At 43.9% G+C, this 23,745-nt stretch overlaps 1 protein-coding gene across 5 annotated transcripts in view; it reads left to right on the top strand.

Annotated features, from left to right (window-relative positions):
* Positions 1-49: 49 nt before the first annotated feature.
* The window catches only part of ARID1B (AT-rich interaction domain 1B), a 436,956-nt gene continuing 413,260 nt past the window's right edge, over positions 50-23,745 (top strand). For 4 of the 5 annotated variants that reach the window (XM_032258730.1, XM_032258727.1, XM_032258728.1 and 1 more), the window contains exon 1: positions 50-1,716. In XM_032258730.1, coding sequence (XP_032114621.1) covers positions 97-1,716 — 1,620 coding nt within the window. In that variant the 5' untranslated portion in view covers positions 50-96. The remainder of the gene's footprint in view (positions 1,717-23,745) is intronic. The other variant, XM_032258729.1, reaches the window with a different exon arrangement.

Genomic DNA, 23,745 nt, shown 5'->3' with positions numbered 1-23,745 from the left:
GAGCGGCGGGCGCCCCCCGGGCCGCGGCCGGCGCCCGGGGCCCGGGACCTGGAGGCGGGGGCGCGCGGCGCGGCGGCGGCGGCAGCACCGGGACCCATGCTGGGGGGCGGCGGCGACGGCGGCGGCGGCCTGAATAGTGTGCACCACCACCCCCTGCTCCCCCGTCACGAACTCAACATGGCCCATAACGCGGGCGCCGCGGCCGCCGCCGCCGGCACCCACAGCGCCAAGAGCGGCGGCTCCGAGGCAGCTCTCAAGGAGGGTGGAAGCGCCACCGCGCTGTCCTCCTCCTCCGCGGCGGCGGCGGCGGCGTCCTCTTCCTCCTCGTCGGGCCCGGGCTCGGCCATGGAGACGGGGCTGCTCCCCAACCACAAACTGAAAACCGTTGGCGAAGCCCCCGCCGCGCCGCCCCACCAGCAGCACCACCACCACCACCATGCCCACCACCACCACCACCATGCCCACCACCTCCACCACCACCACGCACTACAGCAGCAGCTAAACCAGTTCCAGCAGCAGCAGCAGCAGCAGCAACAGCAGCAGCAGCAGCAGCAACATCCCATTTCCAACAACAACAGCCTGGGAGGCGCGGGCGGCGGCGCGCCTCAGCCCGGCCCCGACATGGAGCAGCCGCAACATGGAGGCGCCAAGGACAGTGCCGCGGGCGGCCAGGCCGACCCCCCGGGCCCGCCGCTGCTGAGCAAGCCGGGCGACGAGGACGACGCGCCGCCCAAGATGGGGGAGCCGGCGGGCGGCCGCTACGAGCACCCGGGCGTGGGCGCCCTGGGCGCGCAGCAGCCGCCGGTCGCCGTGCCCGGGGGCGGCGGCGGCGGCGGCGGCGGCGGCCCGGCGGCCGTCCCGGAGTTTAATAATTACTATGGCAGCGCTGCCCCTGCGAGCGGCGGCCCCGGCGGCCGCGCTGGGCCTTGCTTTGATCAACATGGCGGACAACAAAGCCCCGGGATGGGGATGATGCACTCCGCCTCCGCCGCCGCCGGGGCCACCGGCAGCATGGACCCCCTGCAGAACTCCCACGAAGGGTACCCCAACAGCCAGTGCAACCATTATCCGGGCTACAGCCGGCCCGGCGCGGGCGGCGGCGGCGGCGGAGGAGGAGGAGGAGGAGGCAGCGGAGGAGGAGGAGGAGGAGGAGGAGCAGGAGCAGGAGCAGGAGGAGCAGGAGCGGGAGCTGTGGCGGCGGCGGCCGCGGCGGCGGCAGCAGCAGCAGGAGGCGGCGGCGGCGGCGGCTATGGGGGCTCGTCCGCGGGGTACGGGGTACTGAGCTCCCCCCGGCAGCAGGGCGGCGGCATGATGATGGGCCCCGGGGGCGGCGGGGCCGCGAGCCTCAGCAAGGCGGCCGCCGGCACGGCGGCGGGGGGCTTCCAGCGCTTCGCCGGGCAGAACCAGCACCCGTCGGGGGCCACCCCGACCCTCAACCAGCTGCTCACCTCGCCCAGCCCCATGATGCGGAGCTACGGCGGCAGCTACCCCGAGTACAGCAGCCCCAGCGCGCCGCCGCCGCCGCCGTCGCAGCCCCAGTCCCAGGCGGCGGCGGGGGCGGCGGCGGGCGGCCAGCAGGCGGCCGCGGGCATGGGCTTGGGCAAGGACATGGGCGCCCAGTACGCCGCTGCCAGCCCGGCCTGGGCGGCCGCGCAACAAAGGAGTCACCCGGCGATGAGTCCCGGCACCCCCGGACCGACCATGGGCAGATCCCAGGTAACCCCCGCGCCGGCCGGGCCTGCTTCCGCCCGGCGGCCTCGCCGCGCCGCGAGCCTGAGTTTCTTTCTTTGCCGCGTACTTTTCCCCGTCTTCCCGCGGGGGCGGCGGGGGCGCGGCGCCCAAAGCCATCTTGACGGGCGGCCGCCTCCCACCGCGGTCGGGGCGCCCCCGGGGCCGGCGAGCTGTCCAGGCCTAGGAGGGCTTCGCCGGGCCGGGCCGGGCCGGCCCGGGTGGCTTCGACCCCGCCGGCCCGCACCGGCGCCCCCACCCCTCCCCCAGGCCCGGGAACGCGAGGCGAGATTCCGAGGCGCCACCCGCGCGGACGCCGTTTGGGGCGGCAGGGACCGTTCGGGTGCTTTTGTAACAAACAGGCTCTCCCGGCCCGGACAGCCGGGGCGAAGAGCCACCTGATCGGCTCTGGGAGCGCCCACAGTGTGCTTTAACGGGGGAAAGAAGGAGGAACTTTCTCTCACCTTGGGCCACAGCTCGTTCCCTCCTGGCTTCCGAGGTCCAGGCAGGGAAAATAGGTTAGCTTTGTGACAAGCGAGTGGGTTTTTCCTACTTAGGGAGAGCTTTTCAGAGACACTTGGTGCGGGCTTCGAGCTCGAACGTTTGCTGGCAGGAATAATACCAAAATTTACAACGACTTGGTGCAATATTCTAAAATACATCGATTCGTTCCTTAGAGTAGCTAGGGAAATCCATTATTGGGCTTACGGGCTGCTTGCAGGGAGTCACCTTCACCAGGGAGGCTGTGTGAAAGGAGCACGTTCCGGATCAATTGAACTTATTTTGGTTATGGATTAGGCATGTATTTTATTCAGCAAGTCCAGTCAGATAGCAGATCAGTGAAAATGGATCTTTTGGGATCGTATTTATTTGGATTTTCTTTATTTTGTTGTCACCCGAGTCCTACAGCGCTGTTAGGAAGTGTCCTGCACTCTTGCTGTTTCTTGCTAGTAGGCTGAGCCTAAAGACTGACTTGATCTCCTTTGCAAGGTTTGGAATTTGAATTGTGGAGGTAAACTGGCTGTAATAGTCTCCAGACAGCTGCCTCTGAGTTGACATCTAATCTGCCATCTGATTGGCTCCCCTCTCACCATTGGGCATTTAGCACTGCTGATGTAAATAGAAGTGCTGAGCAGTACAGTCACAAAAATTCTTGCCACAAATAATAACTGAGCTCTATTACAAGCAGATGTAAGGTTCAATATTTAAAGCTTAAACTATTGTGAATCGTAGTTATTAATATAGGGATCAAATACAGAAAAACAGTTCGCTGGTGTCCAGTATTGGGCATTTACAAAATTCAGATTTTTGATGACAGTCTTACAATATGTACATTACATCTATCATGTACTTTAATAGGAAGCTGGGGATAAGGCCATTGAAAAATAAGTAAATCACCAATTTTACCAAGTTTTGGATTTGTAAAGCCTTTATAAAAGTCTTCCCTTTACGAATTCTGCTGTGGAAAAAATTGAATTCTCTTAGCACACGCAGCTTAATTTAACATTTAAATTTTTTTAATTTCAAGATTTTGATAGGTAACCGTATATTTTGGTGATGTGTAATTCTCCTTGGAAACAAGATTTAAGCTTCTGTTTTGTTTTTGTTTTTGTTTTTTTTCGTGATGTATCAGTTCTAACGGTTTAAGATGTTTGTGGATGAGGAGTTTTGATTAGAATTGACATGTTTAAAAACGAAATGAGAAAACCACATAAATATTTTTGCGGATAATAATTAAAAAGGGAAAAATCAGATATTCCTGTGAAATGCTAAGAATCATTTCATACCTGCTTTTGATTTGGAGAATACAGAAATGCCCTAAGAATCTTTTTTTTCTCTTGTTTTCTTAGATTAGGTAATTTGAGCCTTGTTTGAACTGCTTACACAATGAATTAGGGAAACTATATTCTAAGCAAGTTGTGCTGGGTGTGTTTTTCCAAATAATTTTTCTTTCATGTTAATGCTATGAAAGTTTTAAAAATTCTAATCTGTTAGAGGGGAACAACAGTGGTTGTATATATATTTTTATGTAACTCATTTATTTTAGGGAGAGGTATTTTAACAATAGTCATACCTTAGAGGAAAGACTTGTCAGGGTGAAGGAAGGGCTGAATTTAACAAACCATCTTGTGAATCTTAGGCTGAACACTGCTGTCCTCTGCTTTCAGATCTTTAGTTATTAGAGTTTGGCTTTTAAGGATAATATATTTTTCTATTCTTGATAGAAAACTTGTGATTTCAACTTCTGTTTTTGATTTTAACATTATAGAGAAGAATTATGGAAATAAACCCACATAATTAATTTTAAAAAGGTTTGCTTTGTCGGCCTGCTTTTAAAGGAGCAGTTTAAAATTCACGTCTTCGTAAACTAGAAACGAATGAAGTTAGAGGCAGATGTAGGACCATGTTACTTTAGAGTATTTTCTCCTTAGTGGTACCAATCATTTTCAGTATTTTGTTTTCTTGGGATGAGAATGAATCCATTATGTCCTATAACCTTTGAGAATAGCTTTTTTTTTTTTTTTTCTTGAGGTGGGGAGAAATATGATGGACAGACGACCTAGATTCAGGAATTTCTTTTAAGTACCTTACCGTGTAACATGTGGAATGTGTCTTTCTTACACTACTTTTCTTCTTTTCTTTTTGGAAGGCTAATATTATTTAGTATTTATTGTAATTATACTAACAAACAGTCATTTGTCTAAAATATTAAATTATTGCCTGACTGTAGGTCATAAAATACTATTGAATCATGTCGTTAAATGATGAAATATTTTGGCTTTTAATACATTTTTAGTTTCATTTTTGATTTCAGGAAATAGTTTCTACTGGGTGTCAAATGTTTTCATAATTGGGACAAAATGCATGTATATATTGTAGGAGAAGGGTCTTTTTAAAAAGTGAAATAAGCTGTTTGACAAATCAGTTTCTTACTAGATTTTTGTGAGATGAAGCAGGCTGAAAAGGAATATTGAGGTCTACTCAGGCACATAGATTTTATGATGTCCACATTTCTACTGAATTCCATAAATGCTGTTTTAACTTTTAGTTTTATAAAACATAGTACAATGTAATTAAAAACAGAGTCTATTTACCATGAGAAGAAAAGTGATTAGCTAGCTTGCGAAGCAGGAAACTACAAACTGGTTTCTGATTACCTTAAAATGTATGTGAGATACATTATTTGATAAAATCACTCCTGATGAAATCTTAGATTGTCTGATATTTTAAATCTTGTAAAAAAAATTTTTGTGGCCCAAATTTATGTATTTGTCAAAGTATGGATGGCTGTGTATAGTTAGAAAAGGTGGGCTTAGTATCTGTGGCTCATAGTAAAAGGCCTATCATTTAAAAAACAGAAAAAGAAAATATAACAAATGTCTGCAGTTTTGTTTTCTAAATCATCTGGGATGAAATTATGCATTGCTTAAAATTGTTTTCATTGGAGTCCTGATTTTTGTGGTGTATACTTTTGACAAATTTTTTTTTTTTTTTTTTAGTGGTAGCCACTATTTAAGACAGCTATCTCTTAGGTCTGTGTTTAAATTAATACTAAATCAGTAAGTATATGCTAGGGACTGGCATACCCTTACCTTGAGTCTATGATGAGGAACCTTAACCCCTCTTTGCTTTGGCTTTGCTTATCTATATTTAGTCATGAATTTCTGGCAAGGCTTTTTATACTTGTTCCATTTTTCTCAATGTCATAGTGTATCAGAAGTGTGTTATGGATGTGGAAATAATGCAGATCACACTTGGACACTTTCACTAATATACTTAACTTCTCTCAATGTCATTTTCCTTTACTGAAACTGAAGAAAATAACATTTTTATTCTGATATTAAAATTAATTATGGTTTGAGAGCTGGTTTAAAAAATGTAACACAATGTAGAGGAAGACTTAATATAAACTCACTTGATCATTTTATTAGACACAGATACCTTTTAAAGAGAATAGGTGTAATAGAATACGATTGAGTTTTCAGTTCTAGTTCTTATTAATAGACTTTATTTCTTTATGATTTCTGGCGGGGTGTTTCTATCTAAAAAGGTGACTTCTGATGTAATGGGAACCTTATTTTCCTAAGAGAAATTCCAATATCACAGGCAAACCAAAAAGATCATTTCATTGATTTAACCCTACCCTTTCCTAGAAGATGAGTGGTTTGATGAACATTTGTTAGGGTTCCATGAAATGTTCTACTCAGTTTGGAGACTGACTGAGGCTGTAAATTTTAGATGTACTGGCACAGGACTCTGTATTAGCTTTTTGCCGGTGTCCTCAGTCTGGAGGCTTTTCTCCCAGCTCTGCACTAGACTGACACTACTCAGCTCATGCGGCTGTGTGCTTTCGTCCATGTGGGTGGAAAGGGACTAATATTTCACTCGTGTCACTTTCATTTTGGGGTAGTGTACATTTGTAAATTTGAGATTGATATTTATGTTTGATAGAACTGTGGTGTGTTGCATAAAACAACAGATGTATGGAGGCTGAACACGAATATTAATAAAACTCAATTCCATTAAATTTTTTTTGCAATATTTAGGTTTTCAAGTTGGGTGTTATAAAATTTTTATGACATTTTACACTGCTGTCATTTCTCAAGGGGCTGTATCCACCTCTTAGGCCTTTCTGTGATTGGGTGGTTTTGGTTGCCTGCCTTTTTGGAGGTGTCTGCTACTGAATGGGAGGGAGGTTTTTGCAGGTTCTCTGTGGATATGTAAAGTAGTGCAGCACACTTGCTGTGTGTGCTTGCTTGAGGCTGAGGAATCCCAAGCCCTGTTCCCTGTGGTGTCAGGGAGAGGCAGCAGGCAAAACTGTTCCTCTCCCAAGAATATATTTATGTATCATAGATGTAGAACTATTACACAATATCTTTTCTCCAGCTTGGAGGCTATTTGAGTGAGACTCAATGGCACTTTTAGTTAGTTGGGTAATTGAGTGAATTAATTCTGATTTAAAAACTTGGTGTATTTTAACGACTCTTTTTTCAGGAAATTTGATGAAGATAAAATGACTTAGGTGTCAGTCATTACCTGAGTGTCCTAAGTATTCATTTATTTTTCCTTATACCGACATCTGAGTGAAGGGAATGATTGATATACATATACTGTATAGTTTTAATTAACAATTCACTTTGAGTGAGTGAATTTTATTACATTAGAATGTGAGTTTCCACAGTAAGTTTTCACTAAACATGTTCTATTTTCAATGTCTTTGACTTGGAGTAATTCTAAGAAAATTATTTTCTTACATTTAGTTATTTGTTTTTCTTTCTGAGACAGGGTCTCACGTTGTCACCCAGGCTGGAGTGCAGTGGCACGATCTTGGCTCACTGTAGCTTTGACCTCCCAGGTTCAAGTGATTCTCCTGCCTCAGCCCTGCAAGTAGCTGGGACTACAGGTGCACGCCACCATAACTGTCTAACTTTTGTATTTTTTGTAGAGACAGGATTTCGCCATCCCAGGCTGATCTCAAACTCCTGAGCTCCAGTGATCCACCCACCTCGGCCTCCCAAAGTGCTGGGATTACAGATGTGTACCATCGCGCCCGGCCAGATTTAGTTATTTGAATAGGATCCAGTAGGCAGTTTTCAAACCTACGTCTGTATGGATCAGTGCCAAGAATATTAGAAGGCTACTGAGTTTGACAGATGAACTAATGATGAAATTAACTCATCTTTTGGATGATATTTATTACCAGGCACCAGACTAAAGCCCTAAAGTCTTAAGCATATCTGGTTTACGAATAGCTACTCTTATTTCCATTATTAAAATCGGGTAAGTGGCAGCAGAATCTGAAAGAGATTCACCCTCTGTTGACCATGTTCTGTAAGGTATACTTCTCAGTGTCTTGCTGGGGCCTTGATGAATGATGAGCTGGAGAACTAGACAAGAAGCCATTCCTTATCAGGTGACTCGGGAAGGGAAGCCATATTTGATAAAATCCGGAAGAAATCCTAGACCATAATGCCACTTTTTTTTTTTTTTTTTTTTTTGGGGTAATGGGATGCTAAAAAATTAAATGTATGTATTTTTTAAAATAGAGGTAAGCTATACATACATAACATACAGTTTACCATTTGAACCATTTTTAGGCATACATTCCAGTGGCATTAAATACATTGTCATTGTTGTGTGGATGTCACCATCATCTATCCCGAGAACTTTTCCTTCTTCTCAAGCTGAAATAAAATATTTTTCTCTTTCCTTTAAAATTGTTAGCTACTAATGTGTATTGTAAGTAAAAAATCTTGTTTTTTATAACCATTAATCTTATCACTTCATAGTTTGTGAGTAAATTCTTCCACAGATACTCCATGAGGATGCTAATGGTATCTTTTGTCTGTTTTTGTTTTTTATTGGTACATTACTGCCTCTCAATTCTTAACTTTGGGGTAATCCTCATAGAGCTGGTCTCTTTGGTGATGTGTATTATGAAGGTTAGTAGTTTCATTGCCAGTCATGTTACTAAAAGTTTTAAAAGCAGCTTTTTGGAACCTCGCTAAAGTGTAAAGGCATAGGGTATTTTGTTGAGAGAAACCTGGGCCTTGGTTAGATAACAGAGTGTGGAAACGAACTGTCACCACCCTCACCATCCTCACTTCGCTTTCCTTTCTTTTCTCACCTTTTGCATTTGTAGTCTCTTAAAAATTATTGATTTTATGTTTCCACTATTAGTGAAAATCACTTATAGCGATACTTTTTTCTATTCTTTTCTGTGTTTGAAGTTTTTGGGCATCTCACCCCTGCCAACCCAGAGTCTAGGTGGTGCTGTGTCCTTTTCCATGGAGTTCTCTGCCTCCAAATGAGTGCCTCCCCCTCATGCTTTTACTTTTTAGTCCTCTCCAGAACTTCAGAAATTCTTTGTATGTGGAAAAATTACTAAATTAAGATGATTGACCTTTTGGAATTACATTTTAAAGGCAGCCGTGAAGGAATGTTTCCTTAGTGTCCTGAACAGGGTCTTTGGTTGGTGTAGTGTTAGAATTGCATTGGAACTGCTGCAGATGCTGGTATGTAGACCCATCTAGGTAAGATCAGTTATATACTTTTAACACCAGATTCCACGGAGAGAAAATGAACTGCTACTTAAGAGCTTGTACTGGGAAGCAACAATTATTTCTTTAAGGTGTAAACATTTAGCATTTGTGTATGCTGTGAGGTGTATGTTAGATAAATACCTACTCCAGACAATCAATTGGCAAATATTTATTGAGCTCCCACTTTCTTAATCAGCCCTGTGCCAGAGACAGACCATAGCTGGGGTCTGGGCATCACTGCTGTTGGTGTGTGGATCATGCAGAGACTGCTCACGCTTGCTTGCTCATACCTGGATTGTGGTATTGTTGACATCATTGACTTAGAACTGGTTCCTTTAAACAAAGTGCGGATACCAACCATGTGGGTCAGCAGTCTGTTGGCCTGTTTTTTTTTTTTTCTTTTTTTGTTTTTTTGGGTGGAGGAGTAGATTTTGGGAAAACAAGTAATTGTAGGTTGTTGTGATACAGTTGATGTGATCTAGTGACTCTTTTCCATTTCTACCAATCAATTACTGGCTTTGTGCCAGAGCAAAATATAGATCCACTACAGAGAATAATAACTAAAAGAAGGAAAATATAATCGCTTTCAAATTTATATGGAATGGTCCTTTTTCTTTTTCTCAGTTTTCTACATTACATAGATTCTTGGAAAAAAAGTTAAAACAGTCTGTTCAGATTTAGGAAGATACTTGGATTGCTGGGGTATTTTTGGTAACTGTTTAGATAATGTATGCTGGCTGAGGAGTAAATTCAGCAACTGCTTCTGGGTCCTGAAATAAACCTTTCAGAAAGCGAGGCATTGATGATTAGTGGAGGCAGTTCCAGAATTCTTAGTATCTACTGTTTCTTTTTGTGATGTGCATCTGAGAAGTTAAACCACTCACCATATTTCATAGCCTTATATTGAAATGATTGTTAATTCTAAAATTCATTTAGAAGCTGGCATCTAATTTGTGAAATCTTGAGAACCACCTTTTAAGATTCAGTGGCCAGATATCAAGCTACACACCCATTTTAATGCCCTTTAAATTTTCTGTTACCACGGATATATTTTATAATAAATTCACTTTACCCGATGAATTATAAATGACCTTGGAAATAGGAACGCAGAACATTGCTACTGCTGAGCAAGTATCTTTCTAAAGAGGCAGGCATGATTCTGAGGGGACTGGCATATTTGTTGTATGTTAGTTGATTTTGGTCATTTTGAGGATTTGTGAGAGAATAAGCCTCTATGACGAGGCATCCTGAAGTCATGGTAAGGTCTTGGGCTTGGAGTTGGTCAGACCTTAGCTCATTTGGAGGCCTCAGCACCCATTTTTTCTGCGCTCCGGCAGGGAGTCAGTTTCCTTACCTGGAATGTTGGCTGCCAAGCAGTGTTGTTGAAAACCTTCCCTGAGGTCATTGTTGTGAATCTGTGGCATTGTGTGTGGCACCTCTCTTCTCTGCCTACCTGCCTGCCTTCCCATGTGGGGCTTGCTTTCTCGTTTTCTGCCTGGTCCTGCCACACTTCGGGGTGTGGCTGACTTAGGACAAGCTTTTACTGCCATCAGTTAGGTGATGCTCAGCCCCTCCCAGCTCCAAAATTCTGTGCTGCTTTGAATTTTTAAACAAATAGTGCCTAATCAGCCATGCACCGCTGAACAGCTTATTAAACCATGCTAGATCCCAGACATATTCTGTGAATATAAACTGAGGCCTGTACAAATACATAGATTTTTGCATTCCGCTGTAGTTTCCCTTACAGAATGTGGTTTTGTACTGATTGGGACTCTTGCTCAGCAGTTATAGAAACTGGTTTTGGTTTACCCATGGAGCCTATGGCTGATGCCATTGGACCCAAGCTGCTATGCCATTCAGTATCCCATCCCTAATATTAATTAGTAATCTCTTCTCTGGCCAACAGCCATTCCTGTCTTATACTTCCTAAATCTTTCCACTTGGATGATCTGCAAAAAGTGACTGGTTTTTTTAGGAGAATTACTTTTTGCAGAGAAACGAAGTTGTAAAAATTTAAAAGTAGGCAGGCTTCTTGGAGCTTTTGGGTGCTAGACTTTGGTCTCTCATTAGCGAAGTAACTTGCTTCTGTGTGTGCTTCAACTTCACTGAATATATCATTTAGACTTGGTCCTTAGCAAAATTATAATTTACTACACATGGAGGGTTAGTGCTGCTCTTAACTAGTCAAAACAGGAATGTCAAGTTTGAGAATACCAGGGGCCTCCCTCAAATATATAAAGAACAGTTTTTTTTTTTTTTTTTTGATGCTGAGATTTATAAAGCTATCCAGGATAAAATCTAATTGTTATGAACAAATACATACTGAGCACCACTTGGTGCTTAAGATACTCAGTAAAGATGACATATGATCTTTAGTTTTCCCTGGTGAATTATCATAGACTCCTGGTGTTTTACAAAGTGGAAATTAAAGTGAATGGCTACAGTATTCTTCTGTAGTTCTTATGCAAAAAGACTATATCTGTACCTCAAAGTACACCATCTAAGAAATATTTATGGAGTAGTTGATTTCAGTATCCAAATGGAAACTTTCCTGATGAATGTATTACTCATTTCCAGTATCAGTTGCAAGGAAATCCATTTGGTCAGTATTTACTATTTTATTTGCACAGCCAATGTACTTGGAGATTGTTCCTTGATACTGTGACATTGATGAGAATGTGCTAATTTGGATTTTGTTTGGGTGTCATTCATATGGTGATTTTTGTGCTAAAGAAAAGTCTTCACATCAGTAACATGAAAGATTTAATACTCAGTTCATTTATTTCACTGTGTTGAATGTTCTACGTCAGGACTTTGGAACTACAGATTTGTGTCATCACAGCAATACAATAATGTGGGCAGAAGGCACATGCTTGTGAAGAGACCACCGTGTGCCGGGCACCATGCTATGGTGATGGGATCCTTTGGTGACCTCAACAAGTGGACAGTGCGGTAATTAAGGACAAGGACAAGTAAATATGCTCCACAGTACGGTATAAAGGATTTTGTGAGGAAAGTGTTCATGTTAGAGGGTCACTTTATGTAGATTAGGTTGGGGTGGAGTTGGGGCAGGAAGGCTCCTACAGCAAGGGAGGTCTGAGGTAAGACTTGGTTGATGAGAGACAGTGAAGGTAAAGAGGTGTGGGGCTTGGAGCAAGGGCTAGAGCCAAAAGCCAGCAGGTTAGAGAGCACTGGAAGATTAGACATTTACTAGCTGTGTGACCTCAGGCAAGTCACTTCGCTTCTCTATGCTGTGTGGTTTCCTCATTTGTCAAAGAATGGGAAAGGATAGTTAACTCATGGAATTTTCGTGAGGACTGAACTTTATAAGATACCTGTATGCTGCTTGGCAATGAAAAGGACATTTTAATAGAGTAACAGGATTGTATTTTCTCATGAATAAGGAATTAAAATGAGTTAGAGGTGATTCTCTATTAGTTAATTTAACAAGTTACATAGCAGCCTATCTGTCTTTCAGAGCAAATAGGTTTATATTTGAAGCTTGTTTCTAATCCGTACCATGGCACTTTTCAAATTTCCTGATACGTTTTTACCTTGTCCAGTATTTAGGAAAAGTAACTTATTAAGCAATTCTAAAATGTTTGCTGTAGTTTTTGTGTTTTTTAGATGGTGATATATTTAACTGGTGAGGAAAAATAAATTCAGAAGATTTATAATTGAAGAATTTAATTTTCCTACCATCAATAAACATTTAGTGACGTTGGTGTAGGGCCACTGTACCACAGAAGTAGATACCCAGAAAATGTTTGTAAATGGTTAAAAAAGTTGTGTTAATTGTTTAGGATAGAGGGATGTTCTTAGATTACGGAGTAAATTGTGGTAATTAAGATAGTTTGTGAGGTACTTAAATTTTACTTAATATTCCATTCAATTAGAAATATGGACTGAGTAAATCTGGCCTCATATGCAATCTGAATTTTGAGTTGAAGGAAATGGGTGGCTGGCAGACGATTTCCAAATCGGTAAAATGGATCTTTTGTTTCTACTTTGTTTTCTTCGTATATTAAACAAGTATTTATTATTGTTGTCTGTTGGAAAGTTTTAAAAATTACAGTCATACTTGGGCGTGGAAATCATCCCTTTCCCCACATTTTAGTGCCAGCTCCCTTTAACTTTAATTGGCTGATACAGAACGCATTTCAGGAAGGCACCATGCTTACAGGATGGAGAGACATGCTCTATTCAGTCCTGACTTCTCTCTCACCCATGTCCCTTGTATATGGCAGGACTCTGTCCTTCCTCCTCCACTCTAATATTGATCAGAGCTACAAGCACTTAGAAGCACTGTGTTTTAGTCTACAGTTAGTTAATAAAGAGGGAAATTGAAAAGAAAGCAGTTTTGTGTTTGATCTTTTATTGTGCACTAAGTTTCTGTAATTTTCCATTTTGGTATATTATTAGTGAGAAAGGAGAGAAGAATGCAGAGAGATGGAGAAGATGAATTTTATTTAAGATAGTTATATTTGAGTAACTTAAAAGAATATGCTTTTTTAGTCTAAATATCCTTTCCCGGTCTAAGTAGTTGCATGCTTCATAGAAAAACTAATGCAAAGAAGTTGTAATCAGCTGTTGAGATATTTGAGCCAACTGGCTGTCAATATGTTGAAATTTTATTCATGGTGCATCCACAAATTCCATATAAATGTGTTTTATGAAGATGAAGGTGTACTATCATGGCTAAACTGGTAAAGCTGAAATCTGGATTTGATTTGCATATGTGGTATTTTTCAGGGACTCTCAAAGTTTCACACATGAAATAAACGAGGTAATGTGTATGGTGTCACATGATCAAAATATTTTTCCCCTTGCTGTTGCCAGAAGCTATCTATTGCCTTTCAGCAGTCTTACTTGTTGGGCATCATGCCAAGATGTTTAAGACAACCCCTTACGTGAGCTGTTCCATTCTTAACCTCTTTGACTGAAGTGCCGTGACCTTCACATATGTAGATTAGCCATGTGCTCTGTGAATTGAAACTTGCTGCCTCAGGAAGAAAAGGGTTTTTCTTTTTATTCCACTGGGAATTTGACAGCCATTCATCCCTGACCTGGGCAGAGGTAATGCAAGGAAATTGGATTCAAATGGAACGTGGACAGACAACACAGGAAGGCAGTGTGTATAGGCAGGCAAGCTTTCTGCCTGGTCCAGGGTGAAAATACCCACTGTGTGTGCAAAGTGTGCTGATGTGTGGAATCCGAACAGCAACTGACAGATGGAGATAGAGAGATAAGTGTAGGAATTCTGGAACCATGTCCTTTTATAAAAAGACACTGTTGTTATGGGCGTTGCTAATTAGTTTTGACTCTCCTCTTTCTCTTCCTTTCCAAATTTTTGAAATCTTTGAATTTTTGTTCATTTCTTAATGCTAAGAATTAAATACTTTTAACACAGTGGACAATTCAGATGAGTCTTTCAAAACCAGCAGTCATTAGAAAATTGGAGAGATGAATGTACGACCTATATCTGGAATTTTGAAGTGAATTGATACTTAGAGCTTTACTCATACGAGAGTTCTTACTCAGCTTTGTATGATGAATAAAAGCAATTAATAGCACATTTTTGGATTCTTATTAGACAAAACTAGTTTTGAAGAACATTTATCTTTGCCTTGTTAATAAAGATAATTGCATTTAGTGTAAAATTCAGTGTAAATGATAGTCATGGGGCTGGTCACGGTGGCTCATGCCTGTAATCCCAGAACTTTGACAGGCTGAGGCAGGGATCAGGTCAGGAGATCGAGACCATCCTGGCCAACATGGTGAAACCCCATCACTACTAAAAATACAAAAATTAGCTGGGCGTGGTGGCACGCGCCTTTTATCCCAGCTGCTCAGGAGGCTGAGGCAGGAGAATTGCTTGAACCTGGGAGACGGAAGTTGTAGTGAGCCGAGATCGCACCACTGCACTCCAGCCTGATGACAGAGCGAGACTCCATCTGAAAAAAAAAAAAAAAAAAAAAAAAAAAAAGTCATGGTGCTTGAGTAGGCCGATAGGACGAGATGCGTAAGGAAAGTTGTCGTTATAGGAATCATAGGTTTGAAGTGGTCCTCCAGCTACTGTCTTAGCAAAAGGAGGGGTGCTTAGGGCAGTCTGAAATTTACGAGTGCTTTTGTATGGCTTTCAAAGCTGAGCTTTTCCTGTGTACATTAGAGTTTATGAAATATCGTGGGTCAGAGCATTCGTTACAGGCGCTGTGGGAGCTGTCATGGATACCTGGCTCTTTCCATGGATGTAAAATAGGTTTAGTCCTTTGGATGTCTGTGTAGGGAGTGTGCTTAATGGATACGACAGACTATGGGGGGAAGCAGAATTATCCTTTGACCTAAGGATGACTTGTTTCTTTTTCATATGAGGACAATAAAAAAAAAATTGGGGAAAGTATCTTATCACAATCTTGTAGAATCTGGGGGCTTTCCTGGACTGCAGTTCGCATGGCAGGCATGAGGAGTGCTAATCCAGCGGTGACAGCATCTTAGGGATACCTGGGAAGATGCAGCAGCCAGCACAGCCCTCTTATCAGATTAATACTGGGGTGACGCATGGGGCGTGGCTGGCACCTGAGAAGGCAAAAGGGAATTCTGTGATTGGAGAAGAAAGGCAGGCGTGTCATTAAGGTCACAGTGGCCACGTGCAGGGTGGTCCTCCTGGTGCTTGCAGTGAGGGAGAGCAGAGGAGGCAGCAGAAACGTCGAGGTGGACGTGAGTCAGCAGCTGAGCATTTTTATTTTTTCTTTGAGACAGAGCCTTACTCTGTTGCCCAGGCTAGAGGGCAGCTGTGCGGTCATGGCCCGGCTTCCTAGGCTTAAGCAATCCTCCCCCTAGCTCAGCCTTGTGAGTATCTAGGACTACAGGCACATGCCACCATGCCTGGCTACTTTTTACATTTTTTGTAGATGTGGGGTCTCACTGTGTTGCCCAGGCTGGTCTTGGACTCCTGGCCTCAAGCGGTTCTCCTGCCTCAGCTTCCCAAAGAGCTAGGATTATAGGCGTTGAACTACTGGGCCTGGCCTCGCATGATTTTTGGTGGCCTGCATAGGACTGATACTTGGGGAAACATGAAATCAGCCTGTCATTCACGTCAGGAGTGGTTGGTAAAACTCTTACAGATAGGCTGCTTCTCATTCTTGCCTCTCAAATAAAGAAATGTAGGTTTAGAGAAAGACTTAGAAGAGCCATAAATAACAGTGCTGTAATAAAAAAACAGTAGTAATAGCAATAACAACTATCATTAATGGACTCCTCCTCCTGTGTGTGCCAGGCACATTGCATGTGTTATCTGCAGTCCTTTCAACAGCCTTGCAAAGGCATCATCATTATCCCTATTTTATAGACAAGCAAACTGGTAGAATTCAGAAATTTGTTCAATACCTTGGTTTGTCTGATGCTAAGCCTACATTCTTTCCACGAAACTAGTGATTTTCAAACCTAATTGTGCTTCAGAATCACCTAGGGAAGTAGCCCCTGCCCCCAGGGACTCTAAGTTACCATCAGGCTGCAGAGTGGTCTGCAAGCTCAGTTTCTGCCTCTCAGGGGTCGCTGAAGAGCTAGTGGTAACATTTAAAAAAAAACAACAACAACTCTTTTTTTATTGCTAAGACGTAAAATTGCATTTCTTTTTCCTTTTTTTCTTTTTCATTTTGGAGACAGAGTCTTGCTCTGTCGCTCAGCCTAGGTGCTGTGGCATGATCATAGCTCACTGCAGTCTTGAACTCCTGGGCCCAAATGATCCTCGCACCCCAGCCTCCCGAGTAGCTGGGACCACAGGCACATCATACGATGCCCAGCTAATTTTTAAATTCATTGTAGAGGTGTGGGTCTTGCTATGTTGCCCAGGCTGGTCTCTGACTTTGGGCTCAAGCTATCCTCCTGCCTTGACCTCCCAAAGTGCTGCGATTCTGGATGTAGTCATTCGTATGAACCATGGAGCTTGGCACATTTTTTTTTTTCTTTTTCAGACATAGTTTCACATTGTCACCCAAGCTGGAATGCAGTAGTGCGATTTTGGTTCACTGCAACCTCCTTCTCCTGGGCTCAAGTGATGCTCCCACCTCAGCCTCCCGAGTAGCTGGAGTTATAAGCACACACCACCACACCTGGCTAGTTTTTGTGATTTTTTTGTGGAGACGGGGGTTTTGCCCCATTTTCCAGGCTGGTCTTGAACTCCTGAGCTCAAGCGATTCACCCGCTTTGGCCTCCCCAAAGTGCTGGAATTACAGGTATGAGCCCTACTGCATTTGGCCCACATTCTTTTATAATTCAGGAGCTTTTAGTGTATTTTGGCTCTGTAGTCATTATCAGACAAAGAAGAGGCAAGAATTTGGGCCACAAGGGCTGGAGGGTGGCATTGGAGTTTTCTGATCACATCACCAGACATTAATTTACATTTGCTCTTCAGGGAAACTCCCTACCATCATCTGGGTCATTGCTCCCCACTACCGTCTGCGTCACTGCATAGTACCAGGGGTGGCTGTGAGCTAGTCAGCAGCCATGTCCTAGTCAGCACTAGTCAGCAGATGTTTAGAGGGAAGCCAGGATTCTCTTCCCCCTGGCCTGGCTGGTTCAGGAGGTGGAGGCTACAGAGCCTGGGAGGGAGCAGGGCAGCACGTGGTGGGTGCTGGGTCATTTTTGTTGGATGGGAGAGAATTGGCGCACAGACTGGACGGTGTCTCAGGATCGCTGGGGTTTACAAGTCCAGAAATCCATGAGTCCAAGGAAGTGTGAAGAGAGAATAAGGGAAGGGAGGCCGGAAGGTGGGAGAGAAGGGGAAATCCAGGCAGCCGGAAGAGATAATTTTAGAGTAAGAAACCAACAAAACATAATATTCATTATGTACCCAGATTGAACTACTATGGTGCTAAAAGTTGTCAACCAAACACCAAAATTAGCATATCTAAAAATCATCAAGACGGTAATGCATAGTTAAAAGAACAGATGTAAGGCAGAAAACTCCTCCAGTTCTTCAGCGAGGTTATTTCATGACATACAGCCTGATTATTTCTGTCTGTGTTGCCACACGGTCATTTTGGAGCCAGATTCAGTGGTGTTAGGAGGTTGTGGAAAGCACTCAGTGGATGCCGCCTTTCCCTCCCTCCCCAGGCTGCCCAGGCCTCCTCAGGTATGGGAGGGGTCCTGAGACCCTCTTCTTGGGGGTCTTGGGGACCTTTATGTCCCCAACGATTCCTCTCTATAAACCACATCTCACAGCTTAAAAATAAATCATCTTGGCTCCTAACCTTGTCTTAGACAAGGGGTGTAAGTTATATTTCACTTAATGGGTCCTGCAGCAGTTTTCTTTGCTGTGGGAAGGCTGGGCACTGCTCTGCTCCTGCTTATGTTCTGGGTTTTCAGCTTGTGGGCTCCTCACCTGCTTTCTCTAATTTGAGGCTGAGACGATTTCCAAATGGCATGCCCCTGTAATTCTGTTTTTAGCTTAGAATTAAATGAAGTCTTTGCTGTCTCTGGTTTCTATTTTATGATATTTCATCTTGCTTTGTTGTTTATGGTAAGACATCACTATTAGGGTAATCATGGATTTCCAGTTTTTCAAGTTAAAGCTGATTGTGCCTGACCCATCTCAAGTAAATGAGTAGGCAGTTTATTTTTAAGAGCCCACAAGGAAAAAAAAAAAAAAAAAAAAAAAACCACACCAAAATCTGTAACCTGATTTTTCGGCTTTTGCCGTGTGTCTCTAAGACTGGATCTTTAATTTTGTTTGTTTTTTTAAACTTATGAAGGACTGGGCATCTTCAGTGTCTTAGCAGCCACATTGAAATCTGATCCTTATGATGAAAGGTATTTTTTTGCCTAGAAAGCTAACACCTGTCTACTTGTGTTATTTCTTTCAGGGAATTTCAGTAGTAATGTATCATTCGTCTAGTGGTCAGATTTTCAATAATGAGAACATTCTGAAGCAGCTGAGAAAGCCCTAAGAAAATAACTGTCAGAATGCTCATGAGTTTCTCTGTTGGAGAAGAATCAAGCCATTTCCTCCTTTTCCAGGATAGAGGATAGTTATCCATTTTGCATATTACAAGGATAGAGTGGAGAAGTTCGCCATGCAGCTGTGGGCCAGGCTAGCATGCAGGACTTGCGGAAGCAGACAAGTGGTGAGATGGTGGGCTCTGCTAAGCCCTGGGGTGGGAGTAGGAGCAGAAGCCAGAGCTCGGGGCCTCCGAGCGAGCGGGGTCAGTGAGGAACAGGCCCAGCCTTATGCGCTTTGAGATCTTTGAGAGCCTCAGATGCCAACCTGTTAGAGGAGACATTTAGAGGGATGCCTCCTGTACCCCAAGACCCTGGGAAAGAAGAGTGGGAAATCAGGGTTGCGAGGGGGTCAGAGGCCTGAGTTGATTGCCAGCAGCTGCCAGATACCATGCCCCTTTGTGTATGTACTTTCCTCATTCATCAAATAGCTGCTGCTGTCTATTCAGTGCCTACCGGGTGGCGGAGTGTTCTAGGCACTGGGGATACCACAGTGACAAAACCTCATCCCTGCTTTCATAAGGCTTACCTTCCAGTGAAATTGAATCCCAGAGAGAGCAGACCAGCCATCCACATGGGGGTGCTGCCGTTTATCATAGGGATGAACAGCAGCACAAGGGAATTTAAAATAATTGAACATTTTCAAAAATTGTTTTTAATGGGGCTGTAGATGACTATGTAGTAAAACCAGTTTGAAGAGGAACTATCATACCTATTTCTGTAATCTTTGAGATGCCCAGCCTGAGCCTCTGACAATTGTTAAATGTGCCACAGGACAGTTGTTAAATGTAGCATTTCTATTGTCCACGGGTGAAATGGCCGGTGGCAGCCCCAGTGCCACCTTTATTTCCTCCAGGCTGGACAGAAGGGAGGTGCAAGCACAGCGTTCTTGACCTGACTCCATGGGAAGGAATCATACAGTGTGGGGTTTTTGGAAGGTGTCCTGCTTTTGAGTCATCTCATGTACTCAGTGCCAAGCTGTGGTTTTGACATGTTGGGTGGTGATGGGTTCCAGACAGCTCAATGGAGATGCTGGAGCAGAAGGAAACAGGGGCGTGCCGTGGAGGAGGGGACGAGGGCCGCAGCCTGAGGTGCCAGCTGAGAGTGAGGCCGATGACACTGCCCGGGGGAGCATGTGCCTGGCGAGGAAAGAGGTGCCGAGGCGTTCTACGAAGCACCAACCTTTATGAGTGAAGAGGAGCCACCAGGAGAGCCAGAAAAGGCGATAGAAAAGCTGAGGGGAGTTCCACGGGCAGCACAGGAAGGCCGTTCCTGGCAGGAAGACACACACAGCCGCAGTGAGCCCTGAGGAATGCCCAGTAAGCCTGGGGGCTGACATCGTGCTCATTTGGTCACTGGTGACCCTCAGAAGAGTGGTCGGGAAGGCGGCAGGTTGCAGTAGGTGACGCGAGGGAGGGATAGGAAGCGAGAAAAAGGCTCTGGAGAGCTGGAAGAGAAGTAGGGTGTTTGGTTTGTTTTCCTTTTGCTGGAAGAGGGTGGAGCGCCTGCGTTTCCTAAGCTGCTTTCTCTGCCGGCCGCTGTGCTGGGTGCTCCCTGCCCGGCCGCTGCATGCCCACCCACCCTTCCTCCTCTCTGGTGGGTCTAGAGCTGCTCAGGGGAAGGTGGGAGCAGGCCTGGCTCTTTGTGGCCCTGTGCCTGGGGTCGTGTCTGGCATACAGTGGGGCTCAGAGTATGCTGGTGACACCCATTCCCTTACAGCACTCCTAGGTGACAGGCTTTGCCTTCCCCATTTTACAGATTGTGAGGTAACGTGCAAAGAGGGGCGCATGTGCTTTGGCCAAGGCCATAAAATGATGGCGCCAGGAGTCAGCCCTGAGGCAGATGAACTCAGGGCCTGTGCTGGCCTTGTACCTTGTGGAGGGTACAGAGTATTTCACTGGATTTGTAGGCTGAGGGGAAGGTTATTTACAAATATTTCCAGAAGATTAATTTTGTGATATATTTAACTGCCAGTATATTTTGGGTGCCTTTGATCTCTTTGGTAAACTGGATTGTCATGTTGACGTGTAGTGAGTCAGTTGGCTTGGGGGAGACATCCCTGAGTATCTGGAAAAACTTCATGGAGATCATTGCGTTTGGGGAGTTACTGCCACTTGTGTGGCAGAAACCTTGGGTTAAAGCATGGTCAGCAGGAGTAGTGTGTTATTGTACATTTTCTCTTTATCCCCTCTGAAAGGTTATGTTTGAGAGCTGTCATTCAGGATTGGATACTAAAAAACTTGGCGGTTCTGAAACCGTTTTCTCTCTGTGTGTATAGGTTATTCTCTGATGTTAAAATGGCTAATGTTGCAGAGGTATGTATTTCCTACAGTATATTTATAACGAAACCACTCTTTAAATATCAACTCAAGTACGTGTCCTGTCTCAAGTTTTACAGACTATAGGTCAGATTCACTCATGCTGTGTGGAACCTCAAAGGGAAATCAATTGTTGTTGTAGTGAAATATTAAGTATTGAATAATTAGTGATGTAAAATAATGTTTCAAACAATTTCTAGGTGCCAAGCACTGTGCTAAGAATTCTATGTGCAATTTCTAGGACGTAGGTTCTATTACTGTACTCATGTTAAGCACACATCTAGCAAGTGGTAAAGGTGTGGTTTGCACTCAGGTGTTCTGACTCCATTGCCTTTTCATATATGCTGTATTGCCTTTCAGGAGGTACTGGAATGAGCAGAGTTGGACAAGTGGTCTGAATTTACATTGTGGAAGGTGTTGTTATAATGAAATATTTTATTGCTTGCTTCCGTTCACATCATTTGATTTTCTTTTCTTTTTCTTTTCTTTTTTTTTTTTGATATGGAATCTTGCTCTGTCACACAGGCTAGAATGCAGTGGTGCGATCTTGGTTCACTGCAACCTCTGCCTCCCAGGTTCAAATGATTCTCATGCCTCAGCCTCCCTTGTAGCTGGTATTACAGGCCTGCGCCGCCGCGCCCGTGTAATTTTTGTATTTTTTAGTACAGATGGGGTTTCACCACGTTGGCAGGGTTGGTCTTGAACTCATAACCTCAAGTGATCCATCCGCCTCGGCCTTCCAAAGTGTGAGGATTTATAGGCGTGGCCAACACACCTGGCCTGAAATCATTTGATATTCTATGAAGATACTGGAGAAGTTGATGAAGAAAGATCTTCCTTTCCCACTAAGAGAATACCATTTGGTTAGAGAGACCTGTGAAACAGAATCACTGAAGAAGCTGCACAGTAATAAGACTCCCAGCCAGCAGGTGAAACAAGAGTTGTTTTTTTCTTTTTGGGGTCCTAGGTGACATGGCTCTGAGGTGGCCACCGGGAACCCTCTCCCCCACCCCTGCCATGGAAAACACTATTACACACGTCCCTCTGTCCCACCAGTTACGAAACAGAATGGAACTGAAGTGTGTTTCTTCTTTTGATGAAAATGTGAACGGGGATCTTTGTACCTGGTTAGTTTTCATTACAGTTCCCCCTTCCTAAAGAGAAGACTCAGAATCAGGATGCATTTCTGTGTCTCAAGAACCTTTTTCCAACAAAAAACCTTGTCAGCATTAAAAGTATAGTCTGTGCCAGATATAGGTGAAGGGGAGGAAGGCAGCAAATCACACTGCCACGTGTGTACCTATGCAACAATCTTGCATGTTCTTCACATGTACCCCAAAACCTAAAATGCAATTAAAAAAAGGTACACAAACTTAAAAATATTAATTGAAAAGTTGGTGTAACCAATGTGTATTTACAGTGTAATTACAATTATTTAAAAAATATGTGAAGTTAAAAAAGACCAGATTGTAGAATAAATGTTAGTAGTGATTGCTTTTGGAAAAAAAAAAAAAAAAAAAAGTATAGTCTGAATGGCTCTGTTTAGTATGGCAGCTATCAGCTTTATGTGGCAATTTAAATTAAAATTAATTGAAAATAGGCTGGGCGTGGTGGCTCACTCCTGTCATCCCACACTTTGGGAGGCCGAGGCAGGCGGATGATCCCAGGTCAGGAGTTTAAGACCAACTTGGCCAACATGGTAAAACCCTGTCTCTACTAAAAATACAAAAATCAGCTGGGCGTGGTGGCAGGCACCTACATGTAATCCCAGCTGTTTGGGAGGTTGACTCAGGAGAATCTCTTGAACCTGGGAGGTGAAGGTTGCAGTGACCTGAGATTACAGGACTGCACTTCAGCCTGGGTGACAGAGCGATAGTCTGTCTCACTCACTCACTCACTCACTCAATCAAATAAAATTAGGCTGGGCATGGTTTAGGCTGGGCATAGCTCATGCCTGTAAACCAGGATTTTGGGAGGCTGAGGCAGGAGCATCACTTGAGCCCAGGAGTTTGAGACCAGCTTGGGCAACATAGCAAGACCCCATCTCTACAAAAAGTTAAGAGATTAGGCAGGCATGGTGGTGTGTGCCTGTAGTCCCAGCTACCTAGGTGGCTGAGATGGAGGATCACCTGAGCTCAGGAGTTCAAGGTTGTAGTGAGCCACTGCACTCCGACCTGGGAGATGGAGAAAGACCCTGTCTCTTAAAAAAATATTAATGAAATAGAATTAGTTAACGTTTGCAGTGGCACTGGCCACATTGTATGTGCTCAGCAGCACAATCTGTTGTCAGTAGCTGTCTCATAAGTTGCACAACAGATCTAGAACATTCTTATCACTGTAGAAAGCTCTCTGGGACAGTGTTCTAGAGACTCTTAAGTTGCATCTTGTAGTATTTGTAACAATGTAAACATACTAAGACTGTGCCTGGCTCTTGGCAAGTGTAGAATGTGAGCCACTTGAATTTCGGGTGGCTTATCAGTAGGGTAGGATCGTGAATAATCATTTTTTTGAAACTATCTTTGATAGTACAAATGTATTGCAGTGATCTAAACTTTAAAAATAAATAAAAAACCATAAAACAACATTATATATAAGAAAAGATTTCTTCTTCTGATTGAAGCATCTATCCAGGCTCTGGCATGTTGTCTAAGGATCGTAAG

This window comes from Sapajus apella, unplaced genomic scaffold (assembly GCF_009761245.1).
Source record: "Sapajus apella isolate SASKATOON/1434 unplaced genomic scaffold, GSC_monkey_1.0 scaffold105, whole genome shotgun sequence".
Taxonomy (NCBI): domain Eukaryota; kingdom Metazoa; phylum Chordata; class Mammalia; order Primates; family Cebidae; genus Sapajus; species Sapajus apella.
This window is presented reverse-complemented; position numbering and strand designations above follow the sequence as displayed.